Source organism: Bombyx mori, chromosome 23, assembly GCF_030269925.1.
Source record: "Bombyx mori chromosome 23, ASM3026992v2".
NCBI lineage: Eukaryota > Metazoa > Arthropoda > Insecta > Lepidoptera > Bombycidae > Bombyx > Bombyx mori.
In genome coordinates, this window is record NC_085129.1 from 13,100,613 (window position 1) to 13,116,328 (window position 15,716).

Below are 15,716 nucleotides of genomic sequence, written 5' to 3' on the forward strand. Positions count from 1 at the left end.
TACGATCGTGAATTTATACCAACATAATCGAGTTTGGAAAAAATCGTAATTCTTTAAACCTGTACAAACATTGCCTTAGAAGAAAATTTAGCAAAAAAGAGTGCGCCTTCTAAAAAAATTAACTATGTATGTATTGGCTCGCCCAATCGACCGTTACTGGCCGCAGCCTATGATTGCCCGTATACTTTATTGTATCATGATTCGAAACGAGAACGATTTTGTGATGTACCGCATTATTTGCGAGATTGATTACATCGAATCGATCGATGATAATAGGCTAATAAAGTTTGCAGTTGATTTTGAGCCGTATTGTGTAAGGATTCATATAGGGTCTTACTTAATTTCCTGCTACACAGAATCTAAAGTGTCGCTCCCGAAGAATGAAACTGGGCTAGTAAAAATAACTAAGCGAAATATAATATTCTCCTACGTAACGTTACGTAACGCTCTTCAAACGAGGCTTGTTGAGAGAATTAAACAGAAGGCTGCTGCTTGGCTCTGCATTGGTATTGCTGAAGTCCATGAGAGGCGGCAACCACTCACCATAAGCTGAACCGTATGCTCGTCTATCTAAAAAGGCAATAAAAAAAATGTACTATCCAGCTCTATAATGAACTCCCCTCCACAGTATTTTTAGAGCGCTATGTCATTTACTTCTCTAAACGAGGCTGGAGGTGAGTACGAAGTGGTTGGGAACCTAGTATGACTAATTCTCATTAGACAAGGCGATGACTGATCACATTCCGTCTGTCTTAGAAGGAAATCAAAAAGAAAACATTCATGGTTTCAGTAATTTAATATTTCGTGAAACTGAATGAATGAAATGTGATATAGCAATGAAATGTGATATAGTAGACAGTTTGAATCTATGAGCCGTCGCGATGTAATAAGTTTTTATGAGAGCGATATTAATCTATTATCAGTCACGTAGAGCCGATAAAATCTTAGATTAGGTTTATCGTGCAATCTATAATGACACGCCAGTGTGGCGGCTTGATTAAGCTATGCAAAGATAATGTCTTTGTCTTTGATGTTATACGTATATTGAATGTGGGTTGCCCTGAACTTTTTGACATAGTGTGACGTCATTATTCGATGACGTCTTATTTAACCTTGACTTACCCAATGCTGGCTATAAGTATCTTTCATTCATTCATTTCTGCTTCTAAAGTTTTTGATATATGCGGCCTCAGTTGCTCTGCATGGCTCTGACCGAGAAATCTGTTGATCTAAGGGCTTAGTTTTGTTAGGTCTGGTACTTAAAAGACCACCTCTTCACTTGGGTGTCGTAAAATGCACTAAGGAACTTACCGAAGAATGGGCAGTCAGCCTTACTGCAGATTTCTAGTACTGTTACTGTATAGGATATATACAGGACATATAGTTTCACCATCTATTGGTCCTTCAGTACGAATATCAAGTTATTTTGCACTTTATGTCAAATGAGCTAAGATTTGGAATTACCAAATTTTATGACACGAACATTTTGTCATCTTAGGATTTTCATAAATACGTAGAAATATAATATTGTTAGAACGTAGATAATGATATTTATAAATATAATATAAGCTCTGTATTATCTTATTAGTGCATGCTTTGATTTTAATTTTTTATTTATTTTTTAAATGATAAGACAAAATCAATCTGTGTTGTATAATTAAAAGATTACCAGTTTTTTAAACAAACTTTATCATCTATATCTATAAGTGCGATTAATACCTAATTGGTATTAATACCTAATTCTATTTCCTACAGATATCCTAAAAGTGGACATAGCTTAGCATTTTATTTTATTCATCAACCCAACGATCTTTGAAAATTATTGTCTCAAAAGAAGCATTGTTTAAAAATATTATACCGATGCTCAAGAATTGTTTCGCCGTTTACGTGAAAAATTCACATTAATTACGGAAATAATGCGTCTACACTTGTTACAGTATAAACTGATTAGTAGTGATAAAAATCTGGTTACATTATCAATAAAAGGAAAATTATAAAAGATATCGCACAAATTAGTTAGCGGTCATTTTCGAATAATTCCTATAGAAATGGCCAAATTCTTGTATTTGTTTGCTCTTGCAGCGGCTATTGCTCAAGGTAAAGACATTTTTTATTGACTGCATTATTTTTGGTATTTGTAAAGAGAAAAGTAATTATTACCTGTCAATAAGGAATTTTTAACGTTTGTTCATTTCCTTGAATTTGTTTAAGGTGAAAAAGTTACTTTCAGTAATATTTCTTTTGATACTGAAATCAAATTTGCAAACGTTTTTCAAATATACTAGTATGTATTATTTTTAATGCTGAATCAATTCACGAATATCACGATCATTCATATCATTCTTATTTCAATCGTTTTTTTTTCTTTCAGCTTCGGCCGTAACAGAGATCACCATACCAGACATATCCTTTAATTTTTTAACAAATGACCTCATCGGAAAATCCTTGTCCATCCCCAAGTCCTTCTTGGACACTTTGGTATCGTGCCATGTCATATTCCCTAACCGTGTAATGTACGAAGCTTTCCCTAACAACAATTTGCCTGCCGGTAATATATTCTTCCTGGAAGCAGTTCAACCCTTCACCAGCTGTGCGATTGGTTTCCGTGGAGCTGCTGTATCTTTGAGCGGAACCTATGAGCTCAGGTCATTGGTCACACATGTGGCTGATAACAGCCGGTCGCTCACGAGGCAGAGATTCCATTTGACTCTCCAGGAGATTAAGCCTAGGAATTCTCAGATCGTCGAAGAATCTGAAAAGGCCTAAGCTAATGGAATTTTTTTAATAAGGTGCCTCCTTTTATCCTGTGAGAAATATTGTTCATAATGTGAATTAATGAAAGTGCTTAATGATTAATATTGAATAATATTGAACGTGAAAAATAACGAGTGAGTTTTTTTTTGCAAAATTAATATAATTTATGTTACGTTTCCTACGTAAGATATCATGATCAAACGAGATGCTCATTCTATTTAAGCCTGAATAAGTATGCTGACTTAATACTTCACTTAATCTAGAATACGTCGGCTCACTAATATTTCATACAGCTTTAAATACACCTTTGATGAACGGATTCCCCGAGGATCGTACAGAGACCGAATTCGTAACTCAAGGGAGTCAGTAGATGCTTCTAGACATCATGGAAATAGCTTCGATTTATACGAAATTCGTCTCTCGCACGAATATTTTAAGGCACAGTGCTGTTGGATATTGTAGACCCCGAAAGGAAAGGGATCCTCATCATTGTTTTTTCAAAATATTTGTATCCGAATGGTTAGATGACACAATCCATAAGTACTGTTCTAGTTTTGATTGTGTTGTGGAAATTCTAATAATAACGTATTCACATAACGAATTCACAAGATCAGTCGGATGCTTTGTTTAAAAATAATTTTAATAGACTTTTTTGTTTTTTTTTTATTGCTTAGACGGGTGGACGAGCTCACAGCCCACCTGGTGTTAAGTGGATTCTGGAGCCTATAGAAATCACAACGTAAGTGTGCCACCCACCTTGAGATAAAAGTTCTAAGATCTCAGTATAGTTACAACGGCTGCCCTAACCTTCAGACCGAAACGCATTACTGCTTCACAGCAGAAATAACCAGGGTAGTGGTACCTACCAGCGCGGACTCACAAGAGGTCCACCAGTAAAAAAAATGTTTGTTTAAATCGTTCTTGTTAAATGATAATGTCATATTTTGGAACGACCACATAGATCTTATGATATTTTCATCGACTCCTTTAGGAGATCCAAATCAAATTTAATTCAATAATTATCAATACCGCCATACCAAAATATAGGAATATTTCACGTAATTAGAACTTGCTACGTACGATTCCAGAATATATTCACCATTTCTTGAATTTAGTAGATGTCTAAGCTAAGGATTGAACTCCCGAGGCGAATGCGAGAGTCGTCGCAGTGCACAAGACGGCGGTGTCAAGTTAACTAACCCCGTTAACTCGCAGTTTAGCGTATTCTCCTTGCGCTTAGCACTTAGCAACTGTCACGTGCCAGTGAATGTAACTCGATTGGAATAACCGAAGTTAGCTCAACCAAAGTTGTTTGTGCTTGTAAACATAAAATTTAATTTACGATGAATTTATATGGATAATAGCAGTAATATTTTGAATTTGAATTTGAATTTGGCCTAACGGATAAGACGTCCGGTGCATTCGTGTTCAGCGATACACCGGTGTTCGAATCCCGCAGACGGGTACCAATTTTTCTAATAAAATACGTACTTAACAAATGTTCACGATTGACTTCCACGGTGAAGGAATAACATCGTGTAATAAAAATCAAACCCACAAAAATTATAATTTGCATAATCACTGATGGTAGAACTCTTGGGAGTCCGCACGGGTAGGTACCACGGCCCTACCTATTTCTGCCGTGAAGCAGTAATGCGTTTCGGTTTGAAGGGTGGGGCAGCCGCTGTAACTATACTTGAGACCTTAGAACTTATATCTCAAGGTGGGTGGCGCATTTAGGTTGTGGATGTCTATGGGCTCCAGTAACCACTTAACACCAGGTGGGCTGTGAGTTCGTCCACCCATCTAAGCAATAAAAAAAAACAGTTCTACGGAGCTGCTGAGGAAGAACTATCGGTTGACTTTCTACCGCTTTTCAACCCGGCAGGTTAGTGTTGGTTCAGCGGTGTATTTCGGGATGCCAGTGGTAGTCTGAGGCGGCTTACGAGTGACCTCCCGCGGTGGACGCCGTCGAGTCGTCGGTTATCGGCTCAAGGATGCCAATGGCTGGGCGTCCTTGAGGAGAGCTGCACGTTTGTGGTGTTGATTGTAGAATATTTTATACTTTGTCCGGGTTCTGCCTCAGGCAGACATCAGGCGTCTGGCGAGAGTGTAGGGGAGTTTTTAAGAAGTGGATCTTTTACAACTTCGGCCACCGATTCCCATATATCACGCGTACCTCCTAGGCGCTGGAACCTTGTATGAGCTTCGCCGACGCCACAAAAAATACTTCAGGGAGGACTGGGGCCCGATCAGTCCCACGACAAACTACCTCTTGCACTTAACCACCAGACACGCAACCGGAAGGGAGGAGTGGGGCTGGGTTGTAAAGCTGATCACTAAGCATAAAACGGTCAGGACCACTCTACCAAAAAAGTAGCCATGAAGAAGAAGAGAAATCTGGTAGCCACATATTCTTCTTAGTACCAAACTTGAATATCTGAGCCTTTGCTCGCCCACCTGTCTTGGTGAAATTAGAAAGGCCTCCGGGATACCAGTAATCCTTCAATCCTAAAAAAAATAATTGTGTGCATAAGATTTAAAAAAAGGTTTACCAGAAAAATACCCCGAATTAGCAGAATTGCTACAAAATGGAAACCTTTCCGATCCGCTTATTCAAAGCTATTTTATTTTTATTCAACTGATGAAGACAGACAGAGGCAAAGTGCTTTGGAATTAAGAATGTTCTGTAGAGAATAAATGTTTTAGTATCATAAATATTTTAAAGGACTTCACTATTACTAAGGAACTAACAGGTTCTTACTTTAATTTTAATGACAAGTATGTACATATACCTAACAGGTAGGTAACCCACTTACTGGAATGACGTAATAAGTCTCCGCGGGCAAGTAGCACTGGCTATTTCGTTCCAGTAGTGATGAACATCACTTTGAAAGGTAGGACAGCCGTTATATAATACAACAGAAACTTCGACCTCATGTCTCAAGGTGGGTCACGGTATTATCGTTGTGAAATGACTCCAAAAACCACTTAACGCCAGATGGATCAGTTAATTTACTCGTCGGTTTTAAACGAGCCATTTACTATATAGAATTCAAAATTGAAAACTTTGTTATGTGTTTTCAAAGAATCGAATTTAAACAAAGATAAAAATTTAGTGCCAGCTCAAGCTTATGCATTTAGCAGTTCATATCCGAAAATTGAATTCAGATTTGTTCAAGCCATTTTGCAGATTCGCGTGCATACATCGCAAGTAAAACAAAAAGCTCTGCATACGATACGATTTGTCATATTTCTGTGGAGTTCAATAACAAATCGACTCCTCGAAGTTACCAGCTACCGCGCCGCGCAATGGTCAGCTGCGTAGGATAACTCGTTTGTCACGGCACCGCTATTCGTGAGACTTAGCCCTTCGAACTTACAGGGGTATTGGAATTCTTGAAGTTCATGTTTCAGTTCCGTTCAGTATCCGAATTCCTCGGACGGAAATGTTTTTATTTTTGAAGTGAAACTTCTTAATAATCGTTGTGATTTCAAACTCGATGAAACGAAATGTAACGAAAAAGAAAAATAAGTGTGCCGCGATTGGCTTGTCGAAGCGGCTCCGAGCGGCGCCCACAAATCACGAAGCGCTTCATACGGTCTCGCGTCCCTGACTAGTTTAGTGTGTTTTTAAGGTCCGTGCACGCTGTCGTGGCTCTCGGAGCGCCCTGAGGTACTTTTATTTCTATTTAGTTTGTTATCAACAGATGTCACTGCACATAAATTCATCAATTTCTGAATCGCGGTGACGAGGTGTTACACAGTTGATAGACGTTCTCGTATTTCTCTTGCTAAGTCATTCTTTTCTGACGTAGGGATACCGTGATCATTCATGCGGTTCCCCCAGGGAGAGGCTGCTCCATTGCACTGCGGAGTGGTTGACCCTTGCGATTTCTTATTTTTTATAAGTTTCACTTGTACTGTGTGTGACTTGCACACACACATTTTTTTTTGATTACTTAAATGGGTGGACGAACTCACAGCCCACCTGGTGTTAAGTGATTACTGGAGCCCATAGACATCTGCAACGTAAATGCGCCACCCACCTTGAGATATAAATTCTAAGGTCTCAGTATAGTCACAACGGCTGCCCCACCCTTCAAACCGAAACGCATTACTGCTTCACGGCAGAAATAGGCAGCGTGATGGTACCTACCCGCGTGGACTCACAAGACGTCCTACCACCAGTAAAAGTTTTTAAAGGCTTTCTTTGTTGATCATCGCATAGACTGCGCTTTCATTCCTTCTTTGCAGTAGCTCTACTGTAATACTTCTCTACAATATGAACGAAAGTTTGACACGATTAAGTGAGAAGTTGTATTTTAATTTTCTCAGTTTGAAGTACTAAGTTTCGGAACTTCAGACGGAGATGCAAATAACTTTATTGCTCTGCTTAAAAAAGCATTGCACTGTGAATTGTATTGTTTAAAAGTACAGCGCTGTGAATTTTAATTTTAATGATATTATTTAAATGAATGAATGAATGATTTATTTTATTTCAGACAACAATAAGTCCATATGTGTACATAGTATCATTGAAATATACTTAACATTAACAAAACCAATCAAATAAAAAATATACACTTATTAAAAGTAGCTATCAGTGGAATACATTTCAAATATTCCATTCCGCTGATACCTACTTCGAACCAACCATTATTATTACTAATATTATTTAGTCCACAAGTGAACCATGGTACAATGGTTCAAGTACCGACAGTCATAACGGTCTGTTTAGTTATATTTAGTTAGTATTTAGTTTAGTTTTTATTATTGAGATCATTTTTTAATATAATTCGCTTTTTAGCGTTATAACACAAGAAAGCAGTAAATATGTTTGGTTCGACTGCAAGACATTAATAAGTTGCTATTTTCCCTAGTTTAGTTTCATAGTGCTTTTAATTATTCATGTATTCAAATTTAATCTAAGCATAAATTATTTTTAGTAAAACACTGCTGCTTCTGAGCTCAGCTTCGCTTTTGTAAGGTAATTTTTATGTTATAAAATCTAGATTGCAAGACTTCTACAGCGCATAATTTATAAAGTACCTAATTTATTATAGTAATTACTGTATCTAATATTGTGTTGTTCAGGGTAGAGTTAATGGTAATCCCATGTGCTGTACAGATCAAGTGAAAGACCTTATCAAAACCCCACTTTATGCGTGCGTGCGCCAAGCCTTAGTTCCCAAACTATGGATAGCAACTGTCAAGGCTTTAATAAACAAGGATTCCACATAACCACGATTGCTCCGCCAAGAGCAACCGATTATGATGAATATTTTATATTGAGCTCAAATTTGGAACATCTTCACCCATTGGGTCATAAACTCTAAACTAAATTGAACTGTCCGGTATGATTTCAATTTATGAATGTACCAGCTGTTAATAATACGAGCACTATTATTTTACTGAGCAAAGAGTCCGACAGAATGTAAATTTCATTGTACGAGAAAATTATTTCACTCTTATTCTGTTAGAGTCTAACATGATTCACTTCAAATGAGGCTGGAACACCAGAATGTCTTAGAACAACAGTATTAAAAGATGAAAGATGTGAAGTCTAAGCTTACGAACAAAATCTTTTCACTTTCTATTTTTATCCGTCTTTTCGTCTACGTGAGTTGAGTCCATAGAAGAAGCTTTGAGTTTTTGATGTTATAAAAAAAAGGCTTAAAGCGATTTTTCTTCTATCGTCACCTGTTAAGGCTTCGTCAAACAGAACGCATACTTAGCGCGCGTCAGAGCGTTAAACTGATGGCGCGCTATGACGCCGAGATACGTTTACTACTATGGTAATAATATACTGTCAAACAGCCCTAACGCCGCGACAGAGCGTTGCGTACTTATAACGCTGGCGCTCTGTTTGACAGTACGTTACCACAGTAGTACAACACATCTCGGCGTCATAGCGCGCCGTCAGTTTAGCGTTCTGACGCGCGCTAAGTACGCGTTCTGTTTGACGAAGCCTTTAAATCGGGGCATGTGTAGTTACATAAAAAATCCACTGAGTTTCTCGTTGAATCTTGTCACTTAGTCGCGATTCTAGTTCAGTGGTAGATTCTGCGAAGCACTGCCCTTGCTATGGCTAGTGTTAGCAAATTCTTTTAGGTTAGCCTGTGAGCTAATATATATGAATAGATAGGAGAAAACACAATGGAAAACAATCTATTGAACCCAAGTTGACCGCCCATTTATTTTCAAGTTAAACCAATTATTTTTACAAAGAACAACTTAACTCGAATTATGTTTTCCGGCGGCATTGTCCAGGAACTGCCATGAGGGGGTTTTGTATTGTTAAGGCTGTCCGTTGAAACTAACGCCGGACGTTTTATATCCGGATTATAATGATCTAACTCATGAAAACCAAGCGAGATGATGTGAGCGATACAGAAGGTCTGTTCAATCTAGTTTTTCATAAGGAAATCTATATAGTAATATTATTTGTAATACAGAAAGTTCGTGTGTTTCATACACAAAAATGGCTGAACAGACGAAATTACAATACTCGGGCATCGTGGGGTAAGATGTACGTATTATCATATTGTAATAAATACGTGTGATCATGATTTTGCGTACTAAACTATCTACTGGTAATTTGTAGACCATACAAGCAACTCTTTTCTTGTGAAAATGTAACATGTTTTATTCTTTTGATTTAGGTTAGGCCCTGACTGTTGCGCCAAAGGTTGTGGGTTTGCTCTTTGTCTGCGTGCTTATTATCACTCTCTATAGGCTATATTCTATACGTAGAAACAGAATCGAATGATCTGGAGAGAGTTTATAGGCATGCGGGCCTCGTGAGCGAACAGTACACTTACATAGGTTAAGACATAGTCACGTTAATCAAATTTAAAAATATGAAACCCGAGATTCTTCTTTAAAAGCATCTTTGTAGGTGTCGTCATTGACTTGCACCGAGCTATTTTTGTGAAGTAAGTGGAAGCATCGCTGCAGCTGACGACTAGGTTTACTAGAAATAGATAATATTATTATAAAGCTGTCTTTTTTTAACACTTTGTATAACAAGCGAGATCTTTTATTTGTATTGTACATATAAATAGACGCATCTTATAAAATTTGCTTATAAATTGGCTTAATAGCATACGGAGTAGTCCGTACTTATAGTCTAGTCAACAAGTTCAAAAACGTGTTAAATAGACATAAAGCTCCTAAAAATATGTACGATAGCTCATTGGATGCGGAATGATGTCTACAAAAATGTTTTTTAAGGGCTTATTAGCACATAAAAAATTGCGTTTGTTATAAACAAAATAAGATTTAAAAAAAAAGGAATTTGGTTTTTCCTTAATAATTTCTAAAATAATGATATCTAAGGAATTTTGAATAAAGATCCTGAAAGAGGAGGAAATTTCCAATAAAAAAGTCCCAACTCCCGGAATTCTATCTCTATTATTTATAACAAAAATTAACGCTGAAAATAGCGCTCCGCGAGGTCGTTACGGCATAGGCGCGCCGTCTAAAAAGCCGGTATATCACCTAAAAATTTTTTTTTATAGTATTAAATAACAATTTAAAAATTTGAATAAATTATGGTGTAATCTAAACACTTGAACGAAAAAAACCTAGGTGAAAAAAAAATTTTACGTCGATTTTTCAAAAATTTATACCATTGTTAATTAACTAACTTCCAATCTCTGTTTTTATAAATTACGGTATAAAAGTTTCAATAATTCATCTATAAATTTTTCCCTTCGTGGAGCTCTTATCATTTAAGTACTTAATAAAGTAATGCAAAAAAAATTTTTTAATTCGTATTATTTTGATAATTATAATTTTTTTTAATTAACAAAAAAATAAATTTCTAAAAAATGTTATGAAAAATAGTTTTTTTCCGTAATATCTTAATATTGCTGTTTTTGCATCTACCATAGGTATTAATTAACATTTAAAAAAAAAATTACGCTATTTGTTAAGAAATTGTTTATAAACAAATACACAATTTTGGGACTTTTTAAAAAAAAAATTTACCGTCTTATTGTATAGGTGAAATAAAGATTTTTTTTAAAAAAAATATTTCTTAAATAAATGTTTTAATTGTTTAAAATCGTTATTTCAATTGTTTAAATAATTAGTTAAGAAATTATTTTTTTCTTAAAAATCATCATTTACTCTTTTCAGCGGATTAACAAAGAAATACATTTTTTTATAAATAATTTCATTGTTTATTAACTTAACAATTTGTTATAAAAAATTAATATTAATCGTTATATTTTTTTTCGAAAACTACAAAAAATTACAAAAACAACCATACATAACAAAATATAGAAAAAAAAAATTTGTATTTTTTACAGCATTTTTAGATATTATATGATAATGAAATTACAGCCGTTGCATAATTTGTCAAGTTATAAATTGTTACAACTTTTAAACTATAAGAGATACGGTAAAGGACACTCAGATCATTTTTATAAAGGATTTATTTATCTTTAAAATAAATTCAAAATCGATCCTGTAACTATTGTTTATCAGTTGTTATAAGCATTTGATAAATAAATGAAAACTGATCGATAGCAGAATGTAAATGAGGTAAGTATAAATTAAAACTAGTATATTATTTAAACAAAATTATATATTTCTATGATTTATACGTAATTAGAAAGATATTTTATCATAGATCAAAAAAGTTTTTGAGTCCGTAGCTGTATCTATATTATTCAACAAATTATAAGCTATGAAATTTCAAAAAATATCAAAAAAATCTTAAATTTTTATAAACAAATGCTTATAACTGATAAACAATAGTTACAGGACCGATTTTGAATTTATTTTAAAGATAAATAAATCCTTTATAAAAATGACCTGAGTGTCCTTTACCGTATCTCTTATAGTTTAAAAGTTATAACAATTTATAGCTTGACAAATTATGTAACGGCTGTAATTTCATTATCATATAATATCTAAAAATGCTGTAAAAAACACAATTTTTTTTTCTATATTTTGTTATGTATGGTTGTTTTTGTAATTTTTTGTAGTTTTCGAAAAAAAATAAAAAGATTAATATTAATTTTTTATAACAAATTGTTAAGTTAGTAAACAATGAAATTATTTATAAAAAAATGTATTTCTTTGTTAATCCGCTGAAAAGAGTCAATGATGATTTTTAAGAAAAAAATAATTTCTTAACTAATTATTTAAACAATTGAAATATGAAAAAAACGATTTTAAACAATTAAAAGATTTATTTAAGAATTTTTTTTTAAAAAAAAATCTTTATTTCACTTATACAATAAGACGGTAAAATTTTTTTTTTAAAAGTCCCAAAATAGTGTATTTGTTTATAAACAATTTCTTAACAAATAGCGTAATTTTTTTTTTAAAATGTTAATTAATACCTATGGTAGATGCAAAAACAGCAATATTAAGATATTACGGAAAAAAACTATTTTTCATAACATTTTTTAGAAATTTATTTTTTTGTTAATTAAAAAAAATTATAATTATCAAAATAATAAAGATTAAAAATTTTTTTTTGCATTACTTTATTAAGTACTTAAATGATAAGAGCTTCACGAAGGGAAAAATTTATAGATGAATTATTGAAACTTTTATACCGTAATTTATAAAAACAGAGATTGGAAAAAAGTTAGTTAATTAACAATGGTGTAAATTTTTGAAAAATCGACGTAAAATTTTTTTTTCACCTAGGTTTTTTTCGTTCAAGTGTTTAGATTACACCATAATTTATTCAAATTTTTAAATTGTTATTTAATACTATAAAAAAAAAATTTTAGGTGATATACCGGCTTTTTAGACGGCGCGTCTATGCCGTAACGACCTCGCGGAGCGCTATTTTCAGCGTAATTTTTTTTATATAAATAATAGAGATAGAATTCCGGGAGTTGGGACTTTTTTATTGGAAATTTCCTCCTCTTTCAGGATCTTTATTCAAAATTCCTTAAATATCATTATTTTAGAAATTATTAAGGAAAAACCAAATTCCTTTTTTTTAAAATCTTATTTTGTTTATAACAATCGCAATTTTTTATGTGCTAATAAGCCCTTAAAAACATTTTTGTAGACATCATTCCGCATCCAATGAGCTATCGTACATATTTTTAGGAGCTTTATGTCTATTTAACACGTTTTTGAACTTGTTGACTAGACTATTAATTCATAATACGTTTTAGACTGTTTTATTTGCTGCATAGTCAAAGACAAAATTTAAATTAGTTAGTCCACACTAGTAGGTATCATAAACTTAAATATTACTGTCGCGAAGCAGATTCCGTTTCGTTTTAAAGTCTGGAATATTTGGTCATTATTATTGAAGCTTTGACTTCATGATGGCATTTACAATGGGCTCTATGGATTCCGTTAACCACAAAATATTGAGCGAAGAGAAACTTCTCATTGCGATGGATCAAGTAAAAATCTTATTTGTTTTGAATTTAGATTCATCAAGATTGTCCGTAATTCCACGAATCAGGTCCCACAGAAAATTACCGTTAACTCAAATCTTCAAGATTACATTAAGCTCCGTACACAAATACCCATAACACTGAGCTGTTCACGTCATGCCCTTATAATCCCCTCAAAACAATTAACTCCAAGTATTTGATCTTAGTATAATCCTGTAGAAAATGTGTACATATCTGGGTTTTAGGGGCCAGCATATATCCGTCCCGGGTCGCACCACAAACCTCTCGAGCACGAGATTTACGATACGTAAAACAAATGTGTGGTTAAAAGCACTAATATAACAACTTACTTTTAGTGCCACAGTATATAGAAGCTCGCACTAGCGATTGAAACAAAAATCCATAATATATGTGGCAGTGTTAGTCCGCATAGATACTCGCGTTTGGAGAATCTCTGGTGAGTTCTCTATATTCTCTATATCAGCTTTTCCCAAAGTGGGCGTTAACGCCCCCTTGAGGGCGCTGCAGGCCTACAGGGGGGCGGTAAGAAACCCAGAAAAAAAGGGGGCATTGTGAAGAGGAGAGGCTTGGCTTGGAGATTTGTAATTTTATATTGGAGGACTTTAGACACCGACTGAGCTCTTGCTATAGCGGTTTTTAAGTAGGTGAAAAAATGGGGGCGCTAAAAAATAATTTATTCTCAAAGTGGGTAGTAGACAAAATAAGTTTGGGAGCTCCTGCTCTATATGATAAGTCGTCTTGGCCTAAAGGATAAGAAGTCCGGTGCATTCGTATCTAGCGATCGAATCCCGCTGGTGGGTACCAATTTTTCTAATGAGATATGTACTTAAGAAATGTTCAAGATTGACTTTCACGGTGAAGGAATAACGTCGTGTAATAAATATCAAACCCGCTAAATTATAATTTGCGTAATTACTGGTGGTAGAACCTCACGTGAATCCGCACGGGTAGGTACCACCGCCCCTCCTATTTCTGCCGTGAAGCAGTAATGCGTTTCGGTTTGAAGGATGGGGCAGCCGTTGTAACCTTAGTGAGACCTTAGAACTTATATCTCAAGGTGGGTGGCGCATTTACGTTGTAGATGTCTCTGGGCTGCAGTAACCACTTAACACAAGGTGGGCTGTGAGCTCGTCTACCTATCTAAGCAATAAAAAAAATGTAACAACAAAATTGAGATAATAGCCTGACATGTCTGAACTTGTCGTGGCCTAAAGGATAAGCCGCCCGGTGCATTCGTATCGAGCGATGCAACTGAGTCGGTATTCGTATCTCGCAGGCTGTTAAGATTTTCCCACATATATAAAAACCAATTTCTTAAAATACTTCTTAGCGCGAGTCAGGTTTCAACATTTTTTTATGCCTCGGAAACGCCACTACATAAAAACACATGTGGCACTCGGGGACTGCTGCGGTAAAGCTATTGCATAACATTTTTTATCAACTTATGCAATTATAATTAGACAATAATAATTTAATATTTAAACAATAATAAATTAAGACCACGCTATATTTATAAACATTAACAAAAGCAAAACGTTAGCTGTCCTCTTCACACTCATAAGCTAGAGCGCGCGAGAGAGAGTTGAGCAACCTTTTGATGATGCGCATGCAGTATGACGTCACGCCGCGCGCTTATTCACAAACACTACGCAAGCGCAACGTGTGAATGTGTTGAACGTGAGCTACATGGTAGGCGGAGTGGAGGTGTTAGGTTTTATTTTCGTTAGGGAATTTCTTGATTCGGTCGCCGCACTCAAAGCCCGCGATAAAAGCTTTGCAATAGCTTTTTTTTTTTTTTTTTGGTCAGGAGGAAATCGCCGGACTTCCGCCCTCCACTGGGGACGGCGGGCGGAGCATGTCGGAGTCGAACCGACTAAAACCTCCTGTCGCTCAACAACCAACGTCCAAACCTCACATGAGACAGAACTCATGAAAAGGCAAAGGGGGGAAAGTGAAGTGTTTAGTGCGGAGCACATCTCTCCCATCACCCTCCCCCTCGGGACGCCGGACTGGCGGTCGTCGGCGCCACGACCACTTTGCAATAGCTTAATAACTAACTAACTAACACTATATAATAAATATGTATAATCTTAAAAACTGCAAAAGTCAAAAATACATTTTTGCTACCAACAATACAGCATTAACGAGGTCGGTCATTATTTTTTCCATGTAAATACTGAAAAGTCACTGAATACAGAACTCTAACGAACTATTGAAAACTTTCACATTTTTCACGTTAACTATTTAAAAATACGTCTAAGCGAACAATGATGCTTTGATGAGCTTTATTAGCATATGGATGGTTCCATTTAGCTTTGGATGACGTGAAAGGAACGAGGCTTTACGTGAAATTTTAAATCTTGCTCCTATTTTATTAAAATGTATAAAGAGATTTGAGAGTTACATTCAGAAGTGGTATGTTTATTTCCGAAGGAGTTGAGAAACATCTATTGAAATTATTTAGTAAACGGGAACGCTAACATTAAAGTATTGATAAAATTCTAAAATTCATATTGCTCTATATGGGTGAACAATTTTGTTGCTAATTTGATATTA

The 15,716-nt window shown here is 35.1% G+C and overlaps 1 protein-coding gene across 1 annotated transcript; it reads left to right on the forward strand.

Annotated features, from left to right (window-relative positions):
- Positions 1-1,678: 1,678 nt before the first annotated feature.
- On the forward strand, positions 1,679-2,885 carry LOC101743598 (uncharacterized). Its single transcript, XM_004927512.5, has 2 exons — positions 1,679-2,097; positions 2,372-2,885. The coding sequence occupies exons 1-2, from the start codon at positions 2,049-2,051 to the stop codon at positions 2,764-2,766; spliced, it is 444 nt and encodes a 147-aa protein (XP_004927569.1). The 5' UTR covers positions 1,679-2,048; the 3' UTR covers positions 2,767-2,885.
- Positions 2,886-15,716: the final 12,831 nt, after the last annotated feature.

Coding starts and splice junctions, on each gene's coding strand:
- LOC101743598 (XM_004927512.5), top strand. CDS start 2,049: ATGGCCAAATTCTTGTATTTGTTTGCTCTTGCAGCGGCTATTGCTCAA. Junction 2,098..2,371: donor TGCAGCGGCTATTGCTCAAG/GTAAAGACATTT, acceptor TTTTTCTTTCAG/CTTCGGCCGTAACAGAGATC.